The sequence below is a fragment of the Vitis riparia genome, chromosome 4 (genome assembly GCF_004353265.1).
Source record: "Vitis riparia cultivar Riparia Gloire de Montpellier isolate 1030 chromosome 4, EGFV_Vit.rip_1.0, whole genome shotgun sequence".
Lineage (NCBI taxonomy): Eukaryota > Viridiplantae > Streptophyta > Magnoliopsida > Vitales > Vitaceae > Vitis > Vitis riparia.
In genome coordinates, this window is record NC_048434.1 from 6864212 (window position 1) to 6886407 (window position 22196).

At 36.3% G+C, this 22196-nt stretch overlaps 1 protein-coding gene across 8 annotated transcripts in view; it reads right to left on the reverse strand.

The window, feature by feature from the left end:
• The window catches only part of LOC117912922 (formin-like protein 18), a 38083-nt gene extending 33866 nt beyond the window's left edge, over window positions 1–4217 (reverse strand). For all 8 annotated transcript variants that reach the window (XM_034827719.1, XM_034827720.1, XM_034827722.1 and 5 more), the window contains exons 1-2: window positions 3650–4217; window positions 1871–2571 (exon numbers count right to left, since the gene is read on the reverse strand). In XM_034827719.1, the coding sequence (XP_034683610.1) occupies window positions 1871–2571; window positions 3650–3722 (774 nt within the window). In that variant the 5' untranslated portion in view covers window positions 3723–4217. The remainder of the gene's footprint in view (window positions 1–1870; window positions 2572–3649) is intronic.
• Between the last annotated feature and the right edge of the window lie 17979 nt (window positions 4218–22196).

Consider the following 22196-nt stretch of genomic DNA (forward strand, 5'->3'; position numbering starts at 1 on the left):
ATCAGGTCATACTAAGCATTTATGGTTCACACTCCAATGGTTGGGATGCTAACACATTAGTCAGATGGTCACATAATTGTCCTTGGAAGGCTATTACTCAAGTCTTTCAGGAGTTTTCCTCGTTTACTCGGTTTGTGGTAGGAAATGGGGAAAGAATTCGGTTCTGGGAAGATTTGTGGTGGGGGGACCAACCTTTGGGAACCCAATATCCAAGACTATTTAGAGTAGTCTTAGATAAAAACATACCTATTTCTTCAGTTCTCGGTCCTACTCATTCTTTCTCTTGGAATTTAAATTTCCGTCGTAACCTGTCAGATTCTGAGATAGAGGACTTAAAAGGCCTCATGCGATCTCTCGATGGATTGCATTTATCTCCTTCGGCTCCAGATGCCAGATTTTGGCCCTTATCTTCTTCAGGGCTTTTTTCAGTTAAATCCTTCTTTCTAGCTTTATCCCAATTTTCTGGATCTCCTCAAGTTTTTCCTTCTAAGTTCGTTTGGAATTCTCAAGTTCCTTTCAAAGTGAAGTCCTTCGTCTGGTTAGTGGCACACAAGAAGGTGAATACTAATGACATGCTACAAGTGAGAAGACCCTACAAAGCCCTTAGTCCTGATATTTGTATTCAGTGCATGAAGCATAGGGAATCAGCTGATCATATTTTTCTTCATTGCTCCTTGACGATTGGGTTGTGGCACAGGTTATTTCAATTAGTTAAGATGGATTGGGTCCCCCCGATGAGCATCCTTGACATGATGTCCATCAAATTTAATGGATTTGGTTCTTCTAAGAGGGGGATAGCCTTGTGGCAAGCTGCAAGCATCGCTCCTATTCGGATTGTGTGGTGGGAAAGAAATGAGAGGATTTTTTAGGAAAAAGCAAGGAATTCAAAGTATCTTTGGGACTCTATTGTTTTCCTTGCTTCTCTTTGGGCTTATTGTTCCAAGGTTTTTAAGGGGACTCCCCTTAATGTGATACAACTTGATTGGATAGCAGTGTGTACTCCATAAGGAGTGGTCTTTTTAGAGTGTTCGCTTGTTTTTCAGTGTATTTTTCTATAGTTTAGCTTTCTTTGGCGGGAGGATTCCTCATCCTTCTTTTGTACTTATTTTTATCTATCAATAAATCTTTGTGTCGTTTCCAATCAAAAATAAAATAAAATCAGCAATGAACTAACAAATTAGACAAGCTTAGTTGCAAAAAAACCCATATTAGAAGTGGTAGATTCATCTGATCGATGAAGTTTTACTAAGAAGATTTAAGTGCAGCATCTTATAAAGTCTTGGTGCCATTGCATCTGTTCTGTTCAGAGGGAGTACAATTTGGTCCCAAGATGGTAATGAATAAATAAGAATCTCATTGTTAAATAGAATGATGTTATCTAGGATCACAATGCAGCTGGAAATACGAGGCAAATTATTGTTTCAGATAAGCGCCAAGAAGTGTTTAGTGTTAAAGGGCAATATTAAGAAATACAATAGATTCACTTTTCAGAGAGGAGTGGACTATCATGTGCTAATAGATTTTTATGATTAAATTATATAGGCATCATCAGAAGTTACACAACAATCCAAAATTAAAATATTTCTTTCTAGATGCAGTATTTACTGAAGGAACAATATGAGAGTAACTAAGAAAATTCATATAAACCAGCCAATCTGCATGAACAACTTTCAGCAAGAATGCTGCAACATCATCAGGGACAGCACAAAGTAAGAGCTTTCGATGAAGCAAATAATAATAATTTGACAGACAAATAACAACAAAATTGATGAAAAGAACATAAGAAGATATCCTTTCTACTCCATCAAAAAACACATTTAAAATTAAAGGCTGAAGAATATACAAATATAAATAAGAGACCTATGCCCACCTGCTTGTAATGCCGAACGGTTTTGCTCCTCTTTGGGGTCGAGAACAGGACTTTGGGAGTCCGATCAGCAACCATAAAAGGATCCTGACCATATATCCTAAATATTGGACGACAACCCCCCTCTCCATCCAAATTAGGAATGATTCTGAGAATGACACAGTCCAACGTAAGTGCCCTATCCAGTGGAGGCCACTCTGAGCCTACATTCCTTCTTGATACATACTGCAGGTACCTCAGTTGGGAAGGCAATGGATTTAGTGGAGACATCAGCTGCAAGAGCTCACGAGGTGCTTGCTTGTAAATCATGTCCAAAGTTTTCTGTTCCCCGGTGTACTGCTTCCTATAAATCAAGAGGGCAGCTAACATGAAAGCCAAAATTGGCCACCCACTTCGCTCACAATGCATCAAGAGTACATTCTGCTGCCCAAGTGAGAGCCAGCTTTCGCTTGATCTTAAAAAGTGATGGATCATCTCCATTGTGAGTAATGGGCAACCCTCATAATGTCGAGGATAATCCATCACAGTCATATCATACTCAGACAAAATACTAGAAATCTGGCTTTGGCTGTCTCCCTCTCGGAAGTTGAACACCATGAATGAAGCATCAGGGAAGTGCTCACGAAGTTGACCCACTATGCTTCCCATGTAAACTTTATATTCCTCATCTTCCAGAACATCCGTGGTAAAGCAGCAATCAAACACTGAACATATACACAAGTGTGTAATCACAACCATATGAGGAATATTAATCTAGAAAATTTTACACTAAGGATGAATTAATCACAATTTAATGCATAAGTGCCATTCACTTTGCATTTCATCACAAGTAAATGAATGTACTAAAAATTATAAATGCTTAAACACAAATCAATGATAACATGCACACAAAGAGTCATAAACTGGAGAGAGAGTTTTATGCCAAAATTTGAAACATTCACCTCCACTGGGAAACAAATTGCTATCTAAAATCTACAATGCAAAGTTGAAATTTCCCCTTTTATTTTTGTTCCTTTTCCTGACTTTTCTCAACAAGCAAACTAACATTAACAAAATAATGACACTCTCCACTAAGCCTATCTACGGCAATAGTGGTGAGATCATTTTTGTTCATTTCCTTTCATCGTGCCATTGGAAATAATGTACGCGTCCTACAACATAGAACTAATTGTGACGATTCCCCACAAACAGTCCATAAAGTTCTTAGACATTAAAAATGAATTATAAAAACAGCTTACTACAAAAACATTTTTTGATAAGTAAAAAGGCAGCTTACTACAAGAACATGAGCTAGGAGAATGCCCACTTAAATTCGTACACTATTAACCAATGAACAAATAAAGCAAGACAATCAAAAAACTAAAAACAACCCATTAAAGTACAACCAAACCCCATTAAGATTAGCAAAAAGGCAGCTTACTACAAGTACATGAGCTAGGAGAATGCCCACTTAAATTCGTACACTATCAACCAATGAACAAATAAGGCAAGACAATCAAAAAACTAAAAACAACCCATTAAAGTAAAACCAAACCCCATTAAGATCACACACGAGCAGTCCATAAAGTTCTTAGGCATTAAAAATGAATTATCAAAACAGCTTACTACAAGAACATGAGCTACGAGAATGCCCATTTAAATTCATACACTATCAACCAATGAACAAATAAGGCAAGACAATCAAAAAATTAAAAGCACCCCATTCAAGTACAACCAAACCCCATTAATCCCCGACCCTCAAAACAGCCAAATGTCATCAACATTGCCGCAATCATATCATACCATAAACCCTCTCAGAGATCTCCAAGAGCCCGTCTGGCGGCTTCCGATAGAAGAACTTCCGAAACAGCGCCATCTACCGTCAAGATCCAACAATATCACCCACTGGAAACCCTATAAACGTTCCAATTCAACCCACATTGCAACCAACACCACACCCTTTTCAGTTAAAATACATAGATCCCCAGAAAAACCCAATACCCAAAAAGACTAAACAACCATGATGACGGCATTGCAGAGAGTGCGGATTCAGGAACCAGAGGGCATGGATTTTGCTGTGAATCAAAGGAAACCCTTTTGTGAACGTGTCTTGTCCTTCACACTATGCAGAGAAAGAGGGGCTGAAGGAATGTGAGTTTATAAAGAGAGAAAGTGATTGTTTTGTTGGTTTTTAGAAAGAGAAAGAGTCAGATATAGAGGTTGTTGAAATGGGGATCCAAGGATCTGGGTTTTTTGTCTGTCTCTTTCCTAGGTGTTGTTTTCTGTCTGTATCTGTGTGATTTGGTGATAAACGGATGCTCATGATAATAATGATGATTCATTCTTCATTCTTCATTCACCATTCTCTCTCTCTTTCTCTTTCTCTTTCTCTCTACAACACTCTTTCTCTCTCTACACATAGCTCATATCTTCTCCCAGGCCGTCACTCACACGTGTCCCCCATGAGTGTATAAACTGGGCATTAAACATAATAAACGAGGGTATTTTGGTCCAAATAAATTGAGGAATAGAGTTAAACCAATGGGCTCTTGCCACGTAAACAAAAGTGAAATTTAATGTTGTGGAGCCCCTCTTCATATGAGTAGTAGAGGATTATTACCCTTTGAAATTCCTTTTGTCACATAATTGAAATTTTGAGATAAAGACACCAAAAATAAGATTATGCTTTTTTTGTCTTTACAAGCTTCTAAAAAATATTATAAGACTCATTTCTTATTACCAAATATTTAAATGCATATCAATGGCTCTCTATCCATTATCATAATTTCCTACCAATAGCTCAATGATTAGTTGTAAGAAGAATTATGACAGTATTTTCTTTTTATAATTAATTCATATTAATATTGAATAAGAATTTTAATTTTTTAAAAATACACTTTATTTCTTAATCTCGATTTTGATCTCTATCTCGATCTGTTTTATACTTTACCTTTATATTCAAAATCCTACACTTACCCTTGTTTTATACCTTACCTTCATGTTCAAAATCCTACACTTACCTTATAAACCGATCTCGACCTTTAATGAGTTTTATACTTTACCTGCGGGTTGAAAATCCAACGCTTACCTTACAAAACTTATTAAAAATTAGTATTTTACTTTTAAATACAATTTTTTTATAAAAGTATAAAAGTAACTATTCTATTTATACTATATTTAGAATATCAGTTTGAATTTAGATTTAATCGACTTTAAATAAACAACCTTAAAATAAAATTTATTAGATACATTCAAAATACAATAGTTATTAGTTTTGATTTTTAATTTTAGAATTGGTCTTGATTTTTGTATGCAGCTGCAAAATGTGACAGATTTATAAATTGAATTGATTACAAAACTAATTTCTCAATAAATAAAATAAAATAAAATAATTATTGAAAAAAAATCAAAAGTGGATTCTTTTTGGGCAATTGTGTGACTTGTGAGATGGACCCCATTGGACCAAGCGCACATAGACCTTTCACATTACTCAATATATGAACACATCACATGGGGCAATGGCAGGCAAGTACAAAACCAAGCTTTTGTTTCTCTTTCTTTATTTTATTTTTTATTTTTAAATTTTTTTTTTATTTTTTTCTATTCATGTTCTCATTCTGTGTTTGAAATTATTGTTAAAAAGCAGGGAATCAAAGCTTGAATTAAGGCTTCGTCACTTTTCCTTTTTGGTTTTTTGGCTTCAAAGCTTGGATAGGGCAGAAAAAGCCAATTTTACTTTTCACTTTGCTTTAATAGGAGAAATGATTGTTCAAACTTTGGAAGTCAAGTCACCTCCTCAAAAAGTAATCTTACAAATATTTAGATCAAAAAGGCAAGATAATTTATTTTTTAGTGGATTGGGTTGGGATCTTTTTTTTAAATTTGGTTTTAAATTAGTAAATAATATTGTGAGGATACAAAATTAATTTATAAATATTTAAAAATATTAGTAAAATTAATTGATGTGGTTCTTATGACTTTATATAATTAATTAAATAAAAATATTGAAACTGCTAATTTGAAAAGAAAATTCCTAAATTACCCAAATTTATTACGATAATAAAAAAATTTCGATAATTGATTATGTGATTAATTAGAGAATTAGTAACTCAATAATAATTAAGCTACTTAATTATGTTCAATTAATAAGCAAATGTTTAAAAATTAAGTTAAATTTTATTGATTACTCGCTAGTTTTTCATGGTGCATTTTCGGATTTATGAACTTGTGATTGAAATGGGTGTTTTGTTGTCGAGATTGATTCATTAATTTTTATATTTTTAATTTAGAAAAGAATATCAAATCATATTTTTTTATTTTTCAAAATGAATTTCAATTATTAATTTTAGTGGATATTTATATGATCATAGATCATGTTTTGGAGTACGAATCTAAAAAATTTAATTGGAATTTATGATGATTGATTTCATTTTTAAAGGTCAAATGTATAGAAATTTATGAATTTTGTTTTTTTTAAACTAAAATAATTATGAGGCAAAAATAGTGGTCACTTGTGGTTGAATCTCAATTTAAATTTTAGAACTTCATGGATTTATTTTAGATTAATTTCTTTAAAAAAATGAATAAGTTAAAAAATAAAATAGCCGTAAAAATATCTTAGGTCTTAAAGTAAATGGCTTTACCACTTAAGTATAAAAATAAATAAATAAATAAACCTTAACATAATTGAATACTTTCTATAGATTTAATCTTCAATTGCCAAAGAAGTAAGGATAAAAACTGCAAAAAAAATATAAATAATAAAATAAAATAAAAAATCAGTAACATTTCTATAACTTTTCATGCATGCCAAAAGTTTTGCCACCTTTGTAGTAGTAGTCTATTGCAACCCTAGTAATATTCCCATACTATTTCTTTTGCCACCTTGACTTAGTTATGGTTATAGAAAGAGGTAGAAAAGTAACTTCAATGAACTTAACATATCGAACATAATTGTTGCTTGGAGTAGGATCAAGATATCTGTAAGTACTTTAGGCAAATCAATAACCTAAGAAGACGTAATTCTTGGATTTAGGCTAGAGCTTATGTTGTGTAAGGCAAGAGCCATGGATGGCATAAGTAGCTAAATACACAAAATTTCATGTGATTTGGAGAGTGTTTTTTTGAGCTTCATACAAAAGTGGCACGTAGGTAATAAATGAGGAACTTGTGAATTGAAAGCAAAGGACCAGTAATATAAGGGAAGAGAGGCTCAATACAATAAGGCAAGACTAATTTCAACAATGTGTCTATGATAGTGATCAATGATGAAAATATCGGTTTTAACAGATATATCAGTAAATTAATTTTACAGATATATCGGGAAATATTGGTGAATATTTTGATACAAAATATCGATAAAGCAAAAATTGATAAAAACTCATAAAAATATTTAAAAAAAAAACTCTAAAAATGGTATAAGGAACAACGATAGACATTTTGAATAAATTAATATTTGTATGATATAGTATGTCATATTCAATGATAATACCATGTATGTCGATTAAAAATATGAATTTTATAAGTATAAATTCATTATTAAGTTACATTAAATATTATTCAACAATAATATTATGACATTTAATTATAATATGCTTAATTTTAAAATATATTTAGTATGAAAATTATGATCCATTTAATTCAAATGTATTCATTGATATAAAATAAGATGATGTATGTATAATATTTTTTAATATTTAATTAATATATAAATGAAATAAAAAAAATAGTCAAGAAAATTATCATGAAAGTTTTTATATTTTTTGTAATCAATTAAATGTAATTTAAAAATAAAAAATTAAAATTAATTAATTAATAAAATATTTATTTAATATTTTGTTTTTATATAAAATTAATATAATATTTAAATTTAATTTAAAAAAATTGTTGATATTTCAGCTAAATTTTGCCGATTGTTTATGATGATAGTGAACCCAATGGAAACGTTTATTTATAGTATTTGTCATTTTAAAAGTTTTACTAACCATTAGTACATGCTTAAACTTTTACAACTCGAAATAACTTGCATTTAAATTTGACGAAATTTGAAAGTTGTATTAAGACGGATAAAACCCAAAAAAGTAAGTTATATCTAATGATTGAAATGTTGGGAAATATCAGAGATATTTCATTGATATTTGGCATGGAAACTTCAATTGATTGTGACCATGGTTAAAAAATTCATACATGGAACTGAACTCATGTCCTTTGAACTTATCATAGATGGCTTACACCATTGAGCTATATAAACATAAAATTATTATTATTATGCTACATATATATTTTTATATATTATAATATATTTCATAAATTAATTAAAATTTATTATTAATTAATTAATTTTAATTACCTTATTACCTATTTTGTATATTAATTAAATGCAACACTAATATAAAATCACAAAAAAAAAAAATTATCAATATTTTAAAATAAAAATATTTTGTATCAAAATATTTATTGATATTTTATGATATATTCGTAGAATTCGGTTACTGATATATTCATTAGAATCGATATTTTCATTACTGATTGCATCTAATTAATAAAAAATAAACAAAATTACCGACTAAATAAAATATACTAACAATATCCTCTTTGTTAATCCAAAAATAGACCATCATAATTAGTTCATGGTCATGGCAATTCCATTAAATTCAAATTTGATATTTATCATTATGAATATAAAAACATCAAGTGATCATAGAAAAGGTAGATTTGCAACTCGAGGATTAAGATATATTCTAATTTCTAATTGGCCGATAACACTTGCCATATTAAATTATGGATATTTCTTCAAGGAAGTAACATACAATGGTTTAATAGGTCATAAACTATCACTTACGATTCCTATGGTTATCATAAAATAGTATAGTGTGATTAATCTTTTTTAGTATAATGAAAATTAATTATAGAATTTTTTATCATTCTCTAAAAGCTAATTATTTATGGGTTCGAGTGGTCTCCATAAGAGTTATCTTTGTATATATGCAAACTTTTAGAGCATAATTAGAAGATAAGCGTGAGAGTATTGGTGCAATACAAGGGATGGTCTTGGCTCATTAAGAGTAAATTGTTTAGTCATGTCAAGGGAGATTAAATTCATACCTTTGGTTAAAATAATAATTATTTACTAAGATTACATTTAAATACACTTTATTTTTATTTTTAAAAATAGAAATTCCTATTTAAAATTTTTAAACTTAGATGAAGTGACCGACTTTCACTTCTTCAAAATTTTAAAATATTGAAAATTGTTCAAGAACAATCCAAAGTCAATATTTTATGAAAAGCGTTTGTAATCAAATATGATTTGAAGTGTTAAAGACAATGAGTTGAGGAAATTTCTTATTTCACAACAAGATAGGACAAATACTTTAATATGATTTTGTAGACCCCCATTTAGGCATGGGTCACTTTTTCCCTATTTGTTTTTGCAGATAACATTTTTAGCCAGGTGTTACTACCCCCAGCGGGCCACGTGTCACATCCTTAGTGGTCATAAGGAATCAACCTCGTTTTTTGAAGCTGCAATAGGACTTTGACACGTGGAGGAACTTTCTGAAAGGGGGTCCCGCAGGCCGTTAGGGGGCGTGGATGAGAGAGAAGGAAAGGTGGCTGCAGAAGGGGTGGTGCAGGAAAAGGTGGCGGCAGAAGGTGTGGTGCAGGAAAGGTGGTTGCTGCAGAGATCATTGGAGGTGACAGCATTGTAGAGGAGCAGAGGGTTTTGCTTTGGGGAGATCGTTGGAGGTGACAGCATGGTAGGGGGGCAGAAAAGGTGGTTGCGGCAGAGATCCGAAGAAGGAGAGAGGTGAGGGAGGCTTGTAGAGGGACGGGGGAGTTTTTCGGAAGGGGGTTTTTTTTTTTGAGAGTTTTGAGAAAAGCGTATTGGCTGAACTTGGGGAGGAAGCTAAGAACAGAGGAGCGTAGAGTTGCTGGGAAGAGTCCAGGACACAGAGCTGAGAAGGGAGATTTCCAGGTATGACCATTTGTTTTTGTATATTTTCCATTTTTATCAGACTGACCAGGTCTGATTCTCAGTGATTTTTCATTTCTGTTTGTTGGGTTGCTCTATTTTGGTGATTATTGATTAAATATTGGAAGAGTTTGTTGTGTTTTATGCCCTATCCTGACGAGTATTTTCCATCTTAACTCACTGGATGTTGGACCCATGGATGAAAAGATGAAATGAGTCCGATATGCTAGTTAAAGTCTTCATGTTCTTCTTCTTGTTGCCATCCTGTTATCTCCTTGTTTTCTTTTCCTCCCTGAGTGCATACTCAAGGCTCCAAAGTTTCAGCTGCTTTTCGTGAAGCTTCAAGCCATGGCCTCCTTGTGGTTAGAATCTGGGTTCTCAATGATGATGAGAGTAGGCCTTTTCAATTTTCTCCAAACTTTCACAGTCAGCAAATACCCAAGGTTGCATACTACCAGACATAGTCGTCGGCTAGACGTGGAGGCGCGTCTGCTGGTGGCCTGCCCATTGTGTTTATGTCCATGCACGCGTCTTCACTCTGCATGACCCCTATCTCTATTCTCATGCAAGCGAGTCGTCATCTCATCCCCATGTTTTTTTCCTTATCCACCATACCCATCGTTCATCTATCCATCACTCTCTCTAGGTCGTCATACCCATTTCCTCACTCAAGCTTGCAAGAATCAAGCATCCTCCACCACACCCATTTTCCTCTCATTCATTCTCCACCCCACTCCCTCACTTACATGAAGTCTCGCGGGTGCATGCTATCCTTCACTCCTTCACATACCCATTAACATTCCACCCGGGGAGGAATTCTGTCCTCCGACGTCCCGCCTTTTCCGGATGTCTCACATCCGGAATTTTGTCCGCCTACGTCCCCCGCCTTTTCCGAATGTCTCACATCCAAAATTTTGTCCGCCTACGTTCCCCCTTCTCCGGATGTCTCACATCCGGAATTTTGTCCGCCGCCATTCCACCCTTTTCCGGATGTCTCACATCTGGAATTTTGTCCGCCTACGTCCCCCCTTCTCCGGGTGTCTCACATCCGGAATTCTATCCGCCGCCATTCCACCTTCTCCGGATGTCTCACATCTAGAATTCTATCCGCCGCCATCCCACCTTCTCCGGATGTCTCACATCCGGAATTCTATCCGTCGCCATTCCATCTTCTCTGGATGTCTCACATCCGGAACTCTATCCGCCGCCATTCCATCTTCTCCGGATGTTTCACATCCGGAAATTTGTCCGCCGACATTCCACCTTCTCCGCATATTTCATATCTGGCGCCTGACGCTGGATGGGAGAGGAGGACGATTCAACTTCCCCGGATAGCCATGTCCAAATACCCTGATAGCGCTTACCCGGAGAACATCCGCAATCGACAATTCAGATTCCATACTCCTATTTCTTACATCTTTTTCAAATTCAAGCTATTAAATGGTCTTCCAATCTCTAAACCCTTTCAATAATTTTAGTTTTTTTAAATTCTCATCCTTAGGGTCTTAGGTCTTAAAAATCACATTTTTAATAAAAATTGGTTGCCACTTTCTTTCTGGCAAGCCATTTCCACACCTCCTCTGTGGACTCGCATTTTTCACGTGCGTCCCCACTCGATCGGCGAGACTCGCTTTTTATTTGTGAAAAATTAATTTTTAGAAAAATTGGAGTCGCCACTTATTTTATTTTTTATTTTAAAGGGAAAATAAAACAAGAAAGAAAAACCCTAAAATGTGACTCCATAATTTTTGGAAAAAAGGCATGTCTTTAAAAAACTCGAGTCTTGGTCCGGGGATCAGGTTACTTATTGGGAAGGTACCTCTAAGAGGTAGCACCCCTCTAAGCCCTAAAAAGGTCTCTACTGACTAAGTTGAGGGAAACGTGACAATTAATCGGTTAATTATGGATACCTAAGTAGGCTAGGCGATTTCAAATATATAGCATGCCAAACAAGATTTAATCATAATAAAGGAGGGTTAGGATGCGTACCCGGATCACTTCTCGAGCGCTAACACAAGACATCAAAGTCATAAACTATTAGTTTGGAAATATGACACATAGTATGTATTTTCATCAAGGACGATCAAACAAGCATCAAGGCAATCAATTATGGCATCAAACATGGTCATGTCTCATGAAAACATACGCATTCATAGAATTTTAGGGTTGTGGGGTAGAAAGGGCGTACCTGATTTGCAAGCATCCACATCTTTATGGGAAGCAAGGATATCTCAATATTAAATATAAAACAAATTCATGTATGCCATCAAGGGAAGTCAAAAATCAATCAGATATCAAGCAAACAATATGGAAGAGGATATCATGAATGTTGGGCCCCCACCAAAGCCCTAATTAATTTCGCATGAGTTGATTTCATAAATTCCATGATTTGGAATTATGAAGTTTATTCATGCTTGTTGAAAATCAAGAAAATCATGAAAATAGTTAAAACAGTGAAAGTGCATGCCCGAAGGAAAATGGCAGCAAATAGCATGTTAAAATTGGATATTATGCCTAAAGAGAGTTTGGGGATAATTCTCTAAAGTTAGGGTTATTTGGATGAAAACGATTTTGAAAACACAATTTAAAACATGTAGAAGCATGATGAAGGTGAGGGGTGGAGGAGGAAGAGGAGAGTGTACACCAGGATGGCCATTTTCGGAAGGCAGTCTAGGGATGTGATTATGATTTGCATTGCTGGTGGTCGTAGATGCTGCTGTTGTTCCCTTTGAATTTTTCCCTTCTACTCTCTCGCATGCATTTAAGTGTTTTGCATCACTATGTTCTTGAGCTCTTCCTTATTTCTTGAAACCTTCTTGCATAAATCCCTGAAACTGGAGTCAGCTTCTGAAGATAACCCTAGGTCACAATCGAAATCCATAAAGTCAATTTCCTTCTTCTCAAGTCTTTCTGCATGCCCATATTCAAAAGTTAACAGCTTTACTTCCTCCTCAAACTTGGAACTCAAGCGAATTCGCTCGGGTCCTTTGCAACAGATGAAACAACACCGGGCTGTTAATTCCTCAATTTATGTCATTAGCGAGCATTGAGTCATCACAGGTAAAAGTAGCTCTTCTATGTCAGTGCACTGATCTACTTGTAACACCTCAATTTTCTTTAACAGGTCTTCCTTTTTTGTGTCTGAGGTTGTGGTTCAGTTTCTTTATTTCTTCTATTTCTGTATATCCCAGAACAGATCTTGCAAGGGTTGAGTGGATTCTAACCTCTCTGCCAATTCAGGATTTTCCCAACTGCAGTTTTATTTTATAAATCTCTAACTCCTTCGCTTCATTTTCTAAGTCAAACTTGGACACCACCACTTATTTCAATCTTTGAGGTCCAATTCCATATCTGAAGGTAGAACTTTCTGTTCCTGCTGCAATTGAGACTACGAATTATGCAACTTCTGGGGAGTCATCTCAGTTCGAAAGAATTGCAGGTGTCCATTATGTGCAAGGGTCTGAAGTTGTTGCAATCCTTCCCACTTTCTGACAAGCTCGACAGTGTTAAAGGAATTCTTGAGAATCTGGAACATATCTGTGAGTAATCTTGGAAACAATTGGGCAATCTGTAGGTTCTTCACTCGCTCTCTTCGCTGAGTTACCCCATTCTCTGATACCTGGACCTGCCACCTCTTATTTGCTTGGAGATCATCAACAAAAGGACAATCAAGGTAAAGTGAGCCAACTGATTCGTATTCACGTTAGTCAGATGCTAACTTGCTGGTGTATTCTTTCAAACTAAGCGAGCTTGTTGGTGTGTTCTATTGAACCGGACGACACTATATTTACTCTCAAATTTAGATCTTTTAACCTGAGTTCAGAATTAGTAGCATCATTGGAAAGAGCAGAAGGCGACTCATCATCAACTGAAAATAGTAGGGAATGCAGACAGGAGGAATTCCATAGAACCTGAAGAAACCTTTCTCTAGGTTGACCCAACAAGTTGACAGGGATATCTCGAATGTGTTCCTCCTTTTGAGACATATTCTTTATGAGAAAACAGGCGTGAGCAGAAAGAGTAGATTCTCTGATCTCAACTTCATTTCCGGTACCAGATATTCGATCTTCCAGTCATGGTACTGTTGTTTCAACAATTCACAAGCAAATAACAATACGCTACGACTCTTCAATTGTCGAATAACCAGTAGATTTGCTTAATATTTTATCAATGGTGGAATCAGGTTCCTTCTCATGGGCATCAGAAGCCAACTTGTTTTCTGCAACTGGTGGGATGAACAAAGAAGCATGCTCTCAGGTTGAGTCAGGTACAAATCCTACTGCATTTCCTTTCATAGTTTCAGAAGAAAATCTAGAATGGGACTTTAGACTTTGTCAACTGGTCCATTTCGAATGATTCCCTTCAGAACCTTGCTTTCTCTGTTCTGTCTCCTTTTCTGTTCTGGCTCAAAATTTCAACTGTATGATGGTGTGATGCATTTGATTCTCATCTGAAGGAAAGAAAAGAATTTGTATGTGATTCTATTCATTTATCAAGAACAAGCTGATGATCAATCCTTAAACCCAACCATTTCCAGACAATTCAAACTCTACTACAAGTTGATCGTTCCCTTTTTCGATTAGAAGTTATCCTCAGATACCTTTCATTTTCATGAGTAGTTTATGCACCAAAATTATCGATGACAGTGTTCAGGAAGTAAGGCTCATCGTGGGAAGTCTTTCTCTTGTAAGGCTTAATTGTTCTCTAGTCGCAGCTTCGCCCAGAGCATCAGTAACCCTTTTCTTGACAAAGATCACCATCCCCATTGTTACCTCTTTCACTGCATATCTCATTTAATAATTGGTGTCGTCATCTTTCTGAACAAAACTAGAAACGATGGTAGTCCAGGAAACTACATTGCAGATTGGCATTCACAAAAATTCCTTCACAGCTTGATCATTATCCCTGCATTTAGCATACAAATCAATGGTGGCAGCCCCCACAAAAATAAGTCTTCTTTTCAGTCCCAAACCAATCATCCTCTGTATTCTGGCCATATAGGAACCCTTTCCGATTGTAAATCTCGAACAGCATCACTCATAACCTCCAGTTCTGAAATATAATGCTTGCTTCATAATACTTTTCTGATCAAGCAACTCCTTCAATGGGCTTTCAAATCTTTAGAGCGGTTGGATAAGCATCGTCCAACATAGTGGCTTTGGCTTCGAAGATTTCGGCTCCAAAATTTACCGTCTCCAATACTCCCATGTATATCACTGCACCAAGTCCTAAGAGAATTAAGGACCTCAACAATCTGGTCTACAGAATCATCAATAGAAAGTGTGGCTTCATCAAAGCTGCTGAGTCCAGAATTTGTAGAAGATGAAGAGAACGTATTCCTGTGAGCATCAGACTCTGAATTGTATGAAAACTGGATTGGACCTTTCTTTAATTATGCAGACGATGTGACTAAAGTATCCTCCCTACTCCATTGAAATCCTTAGTCAGTTGAAGCTTTTGTGAGATGTCCTTCAAAAATAATTTGACAATTGAACCTGGGTACTGGTCTAATTGCTGCTGCCTTGAAATTCTGGTTGTCCTCTCCATGGGCTGAATGCAGAGATTTGCTTGGAGAATTCGAATGAAATCCGACACTGCAGATGACTATAATGGTAAGCGAAATCGAACAGGATGAGAACTTTTGACGAGAGGTCTTGATGGGATTCTGAGTCTTAGTGATGAAATTATTCTCTCAGCGTGAACCTTGGTGAAGATCCCTGCTTCCATGTCATGTGCCATGGATCCATCAACAGAATCTGTATCCTTAAACTTGGTATTGTCTAATCTAATTGTATCAGAAGATGTAGAAGGAATGATAACTGGATGCAAATGTAGCTTATAAAGAGTGGACATAGAAATTAAATTCGCGTTGGTTCGGATCTCGGGTTCCTTGTGTTTATGTGAATGAGCCAAACATGACAAAGCCAAATCCTCTGACCAAGAACATATGCGGCTGCTGGTAAATCAGTGGGAGGAGATTCCCGACACTTATCCAATGCATGCCGGAGAGGAAGGGATACATCAGCAGGCAGTAAATCCAACTGTCGAAGTCCAAATTCTTCCCCAACCATTGCCAAGGCTGTCAACTCCTCAGAACTCGAAGATGCTCGTGTAGCAAGGTTACCATAAACACCAGATGAAGGTTTTCTCCCCACTGGTTTCGCACCAGATAATAGACTTTGGAAGGAAACTATCTCTCGGGCCCAAATAACTAAATGACCATCTTTACGAATCAGAGGTGAAAGGTCATTTATATTAGCAGAATTACATCCTCACTGCAAGCAGTGTTCAAGCCATCTGAATAGACGAGGAGGAGTTGTCTGGGAAAGACAGTCTTTACACATCCCAAGTTTCTTAGAAATACCAGGAAAATCATGAACATAATGGTCCAAATAACTTCCCTCTCCTAGAAAATTAGCAACATTACATAATAGAACCACCAGAAGTCCCAAGTCCTTTTTGCGAAGATAATCTAATTTCAAACTTTCATGTGCCGCATAGAGGGAATCCAAAGTTTCCTTCAAAGGCTTGGAATAGGATAATTTTTCTGGGCCTCATCCACCATCCGAATATGATTTAGAAGAATCTGATTCCTGCAACTCAAGTGACGTTTTGGAAGAGATCCCAGTGATCAAATTAAGTTCAAAGTAGTTCTTGTGTAAGTCGCTGTTAATAAGAAACTCCCAGGATGTGTGTGGCACTGTATCCATGAGCTTTGGAGGAATTAATCCTGACTTTTGCACATATACATTATGATACTACTAAAAGACCCCCATTCTGAATCAACATTAGAGTCACTGGCAGGAATCTTTTGTATTGTTATCCAACAAGAATTACCTTCTTTGTGAGACTTTGGCAAGGGGGTTGAGAGTGGATTGTCCACAAATCTTCTGGTCTCTTACCGAGTTAGCATCAAGATGTTCCCGAACAGCTTCATCGACATTTTCTGCAGTAGCTTTGACCATCTTAGTACTTTATTGCTCGGTTTGCTCTGATAGGCAGTTTCGGAGGGGTTCCTCACGGTCATTTCCATCTAATTGGACACCAATGAAGTATTTGAAATTAACCCTTTTGGTCACGCATGGGCTGCAAGTGGAATAAGTTCCATAATTTCTTTCCTCTCTTTGTGTAATTGATCAACCGAACAGTGATTTCATAAACTGTAATTCACGGTATTTTGGGCCAGTTTTCAATCCGAGAGCCATAGATTTTTGAGGGTCGAATTTCTCCTTAAATGATGATCCCATACTAGACACCTCTGCCCCTCCCTTCAGAGCTGTTGGCCCCATCAGCACCTTTTCAGATAAAGACCCACAATGATCTCAAGCATACTGCCGCGCATGCATCCGTCGTAGAATAGGGTGAAAATTCTTATGCTTTTCATCAGACGCTAGTTTGAAGTCCAAGAAAGATGAGAATTTCTGTAAAAAAGATTTAAGCCCACTGGACTCATCATGTGGTAATACCTCTGCTTTGTGATCATATACTGCTGATTGCCTCAAGTCAACTAACTAAATAAAACCTCTTGAGATCCTATATGCCAACAGATTATAGTGAATTAAATGGAATTTAGCTGTTGTTACAAGACTTCTAGCGTTGCAATGACGTCCTTATTATTTTTTTCCTTTTGTGATTTCTCATAAATTCAGTAAATCATGGATGATCATCACCAGAAATCTGTTTTCCTGTTCTTCCATCATGGAATTGGATATGGATCCTATTGCTCAGCATAATGTATTTAAGTTATTCCATGTCCAATCCTCATCTTTCAGCTGCTTGCTTACATCCTTCCAGAGATCAGCACACTCTGTCACAGTTTTACATGCATGTTCAAGTGTAGACCATACTTCTCTCCAGTGTTCCAGGTACACAAGACATGATTGTGGTGAAGCTAAGTCCTGTTGGGTGGTATTCTCAACATCTTGAGCATCCTCAAAACACAAAAATGGGATGTTAAATTCAGGTGTCTTTCCCAATTGCAATGTTTGCAAGGCAAAAACTACTTTCTTTCTCCAATCTGGATACCATACAGATCTGTTTTTATCACTGAACTCTATCAGATCAGTAGCTGCATTCAACTCCTCTCCATGCTTGTCAGGAAAATCCCCAAGGACCTAATTCTACTACCCCTTTGACTGCCAATAGTTTCAGAACCTTCACACTGATGTGTTCATATAGCATTTCTTATGCCATGAATAAATTCCCCAAGCCACTTTCGGGATGAACACCATGAATAAATCAGATTGACATCCACAACCAGGTTTCTAAAATCGGAGCTCATAAAAAAATGAAGCTGCATCAAATCAGCATCGAACTTTCTTCTCCCTTTTGAGACTCTTGGAATATAAAAAAAAAAGAAAACTTGTGAAGAATAAGGTGGAGTATTCCAGCAATGCAGTACATGGTAGGACCCATTTGAGGGGGAACCCTGCATTCATCACTCTCACCTCCAGTAGCATTAGATGCTTGCTGGACTCAATTCAGCCAGTCTCTGCATATTGACTCTCAATATAAATGCTTAGAAATAACAATGACTTCATTTCTACTGCCTTGCTTAGACCTTCCTGGACCAATGTCTACCTTCATCTCTCACAAATTCTGGTTCTACTATTAAAGTTCTGCCCCCCAGTCCGTTTTGCAAAGCATAAGCTAATTTTGCATTTGTATAATTCCATCTGAACACACAAGTCCGACGTAGCCTTTCCTGAGAAGTTGGGGAAATTGCTTTTCTGATATAAAACTGATATGAGCTCCTCATCGGTAGTGTCACAAGAATGATTCTATGAGAAGTTTCTTGTTGCATCACTTTTTTTTGTGTATTCCAACCCCAACTGTTGAGCTTCTTGAAATTGAAACTACAGAACTTAGTTACTTTGAATTGTTTGCATCTGTAGTGATAAATCACTGAAAGAGACAATCATAATTTAGGCACTTGATTTCCGTTTCGGTCAAACTAACAGCTTCGTAACTGTTAATCTCAAGGTCAGATTCATGTTCTTGTTTCTCAATTTCAGTCTTCCCATGAGAATTTTTTTTTATAACAATCGAATGAATTCTTATAATTCCCAAAAGAGAAGCTTTTGCTGATCATGGAGGTGCCTCACAATACTTGTCATTACACTCACTTTGAAGTTTTTCTGGTCCATGTTCACTTTGAATGAACGTATCCCTAAAGGGGGTATTCAATGACTGCCCATAATGAGTTACAAGTTCCCCAAAATAGAATATAATGATCGTCGGCCTTACAGTACTGCTCTTTTAAAATTTTCTACTCACTGAACAGTCATAGTTCAAACCATCAATATCAAAAGGCTTTCCCAGGCACTCATCTTCAGAACCATAAGGCCAGCAAGTCTGCAACCGTTTGAGTTGGGTAAAAAAAAAGTCCTAAGCAGTGGAAGTGCACAGCATGATGCTGTCAAGTTTCAATAACTTAAATATTGACCAACTTAAGCCAAACCGTATTCCTCAAAAATCCATTCTTCCTCTGCTCATGTAAACTTGTAATGCTGCCAGAAATCCTGTCTTCAGAATAGCAACCCTGACAATTGAGTATGGAAAGCAGAATGTCCATGTGCTTCCAACTAAGCTTTTTACAACCATCCTCGTAAACTGAGGTGTGCCATTCTAGAGAAAAGGCACAGTCTTTTAGAAATCCCAATACTTCTGAAGCAGCTTGAATTAGCATATTGCAGTAATTGGAAGTTGGATTGATTGAAACAGGGGCTTGAACACATCCATCTGTAAATCTTACAGACCGACCACCCTCAGAGAAAGGGTCTCCATAAGAAAAGACTTCAGCTTCATGACAAATAGCATTCTCTGTTTCAGAGTTGCAACTGCCCCTGTTATACTACTCTTGCGCACTTTAGCATTTACTCTTCAGTTATACCGCCCCCTTAGACAGCATCTATCCCACACCATGAAGCAAGTGAGGTTCACTATAATAGGATCTAATAGCAGCAACAAAAAGAGTGATCCTGGAGATATTTTAAACTCAACGTCATCAATATCTTCAGCGTGCACTTCTGTTGGAACACAAGCGACAGTAGCAGTGAGAAGAGGTGTTGTATTGATCCCGTTAGGATTCCAGCCCAGAATACCACGAACAGAGAGCCCCAAAAATTGAAGCAACTTCTGCATCCAACTAAATCACATCCAGAACCCGGTTTAACGACTTTCTTGCCTTGAAGAGGAAATACCCAATCTGACTCAACAATCTGTTATCATGTGCCAACCCCACAAACAGCCCACATTCTAGACGACCTTTATGAAGTTTCTACCTTTCATGAAATTCTCATGCCATCATGGCCTCCATAGCCCAAAACACCAAAGGGGAAAGGGAAGAAATATGGATGCAAAAGCAAAGAAGAGAAAAAAAATAATCCAAGAAAAACAAAACAATGGAGATAAAGGTGGGTAAGCAGATAAGCCAAGTCTCTGTTTCAGCTATTTATATAAGAAAAAATCAGAGAAATCAATAGCACAATCATAACAGAGCAAGCTTGAAGGAAAATTTCGATTCAACAACGCAAATAAAGTGGCCCTCAATGTCCACTCCAATTAGCAAGAATAACTTCTCGAAAACAGCCAGAGAATCTAGAGTGGAATGTAAACGGGAATACCAAAATAAAAAATAAAAAGATCAAAAGAACAAGAAGCGTACCTGGTAGAGGCTTGGCTGCAATCTCCTTTTTTTTCCTCCCTCTGTACCTTTCCAACTCCTCTGTGCTTTCTCCTAAAAAATCCTCAGAACTTCTCCCAATCCTCCGATGCGTGCTGCCAGTCCCTCTCTCTGTGCTCCTCCTCAAGACAATCCCGGAATCTCCCAAAAGAATCCTCCTTTCTCCAATGCCTCCTCTCAGACGATCCTCCCCTTCTCCTCTTCTTTTCCCTTTCTTTTTCTAAAAAATCAGAATGCTCATCTCCCCTCATGCAGGGTCTTCTCTTTCCATATGTATGCAGCCACATTAATTCCTTTTTCCTCACAAAATATTTCTCATACCTTTTTGAGTGCACATACCTTAGTGAGAGTTGAATAGCAGCCCCTATTCTCTTATCAAACAATAAAAAAAAAATGAAAATAGAGAGAATAAAAACAAAAAGAGTTAGCAATCTTACCTATCAAAGATTAAAATAAAATAAAAATAAATAAAGTAAAACAAAATAATTGAATAAAATAGTCAATCCTATGTGGGTCATGCAAGTCATACAAAAAGTGAGTCTAAAAGTGCCTACTGGGCCAAGTGTGTCTAAATGGGCCTATGATGAGATTAAGCGGGCCTAGGGTGGTGCCTAATGGGCCAAGTGTATCTAAAAGCTATCCTAAAAAAGAAACAAGAAGAGCCTAAGTCTAAATTAGGGCTGCCAAGGTCAATAATAAGGGATCAAATAATCCCTCAACCAAAATCTCCGAGGTGACTCAAAAAAAGGTAAGTGGTGAGTAGTACTGGGCCACCAAGGAACTACTGTGGAACACTGAAAACGAACTTAAAGACATGTGTTAAAGGGACAAAATTGAGGGTTTACATCCTCTGTTTTAAAATGTTTTGAAATAAGCAAAGAATCAAATTTTGTAATTCTGAATAATAGAATTTACGGATTTGGTCCATGCAAAAATAATCGGCCTTTGGTGGGGGCCCCACATACATGATCTTATGATCAATTGATTGATCCGATTGATTGACTTGGTTATCATACATGATTTATTTATCCTGCTCTCTGACATGCATGCTATTATTCCTTAATTGTGCACTAACCCTCTCTCTTGATAGTGCATGGTGGCTCATTGCCAAGGTACGTACCCGCTTTCCATCTGATCATTGTCTATGCATATTCGAACTCTCATATGTGCATGATCACTTTGGGTATTCATCGATTTATTCATCAATTGCCATGATTGCTTCACTTTATTAGTAGAGACCCGTTTTTAGGGACTTAAAGGGGTGCTACGGTCTGTACCGTACCTTCTCGATAAGTAACCTGACCCCCGAACTCGATCCGGTTTTTCGCAGATCGCCTTTTCCAAAATAAGGAGTCACACTTAGGGTTTTTCTTTCTTATTTTATTTACCCTTTAAAAATAAAACAAAAATAAGTGGCGACTCCAAGTCAGTTTTTTTAATCAAATAAAATCAATTTTCCAAAATAAAAATCGAACTCGCTATCGAGTGGGAAATGCATTGAGCCGAAATACGGGGTCCACAGATTTATAATCCACCTTTGAATTTAAAAATTTATATTGTTTGATTAAAGGAAAATAAAAAAGAAAGAAAAAAATATTAAGAAGAATGATTCATTCATATTTGGTTTATTGCAAAGAAATAAAGCAAATGAAGCAAAATAAAATATAATTTAAGTTAATTAGAAATTTATATAT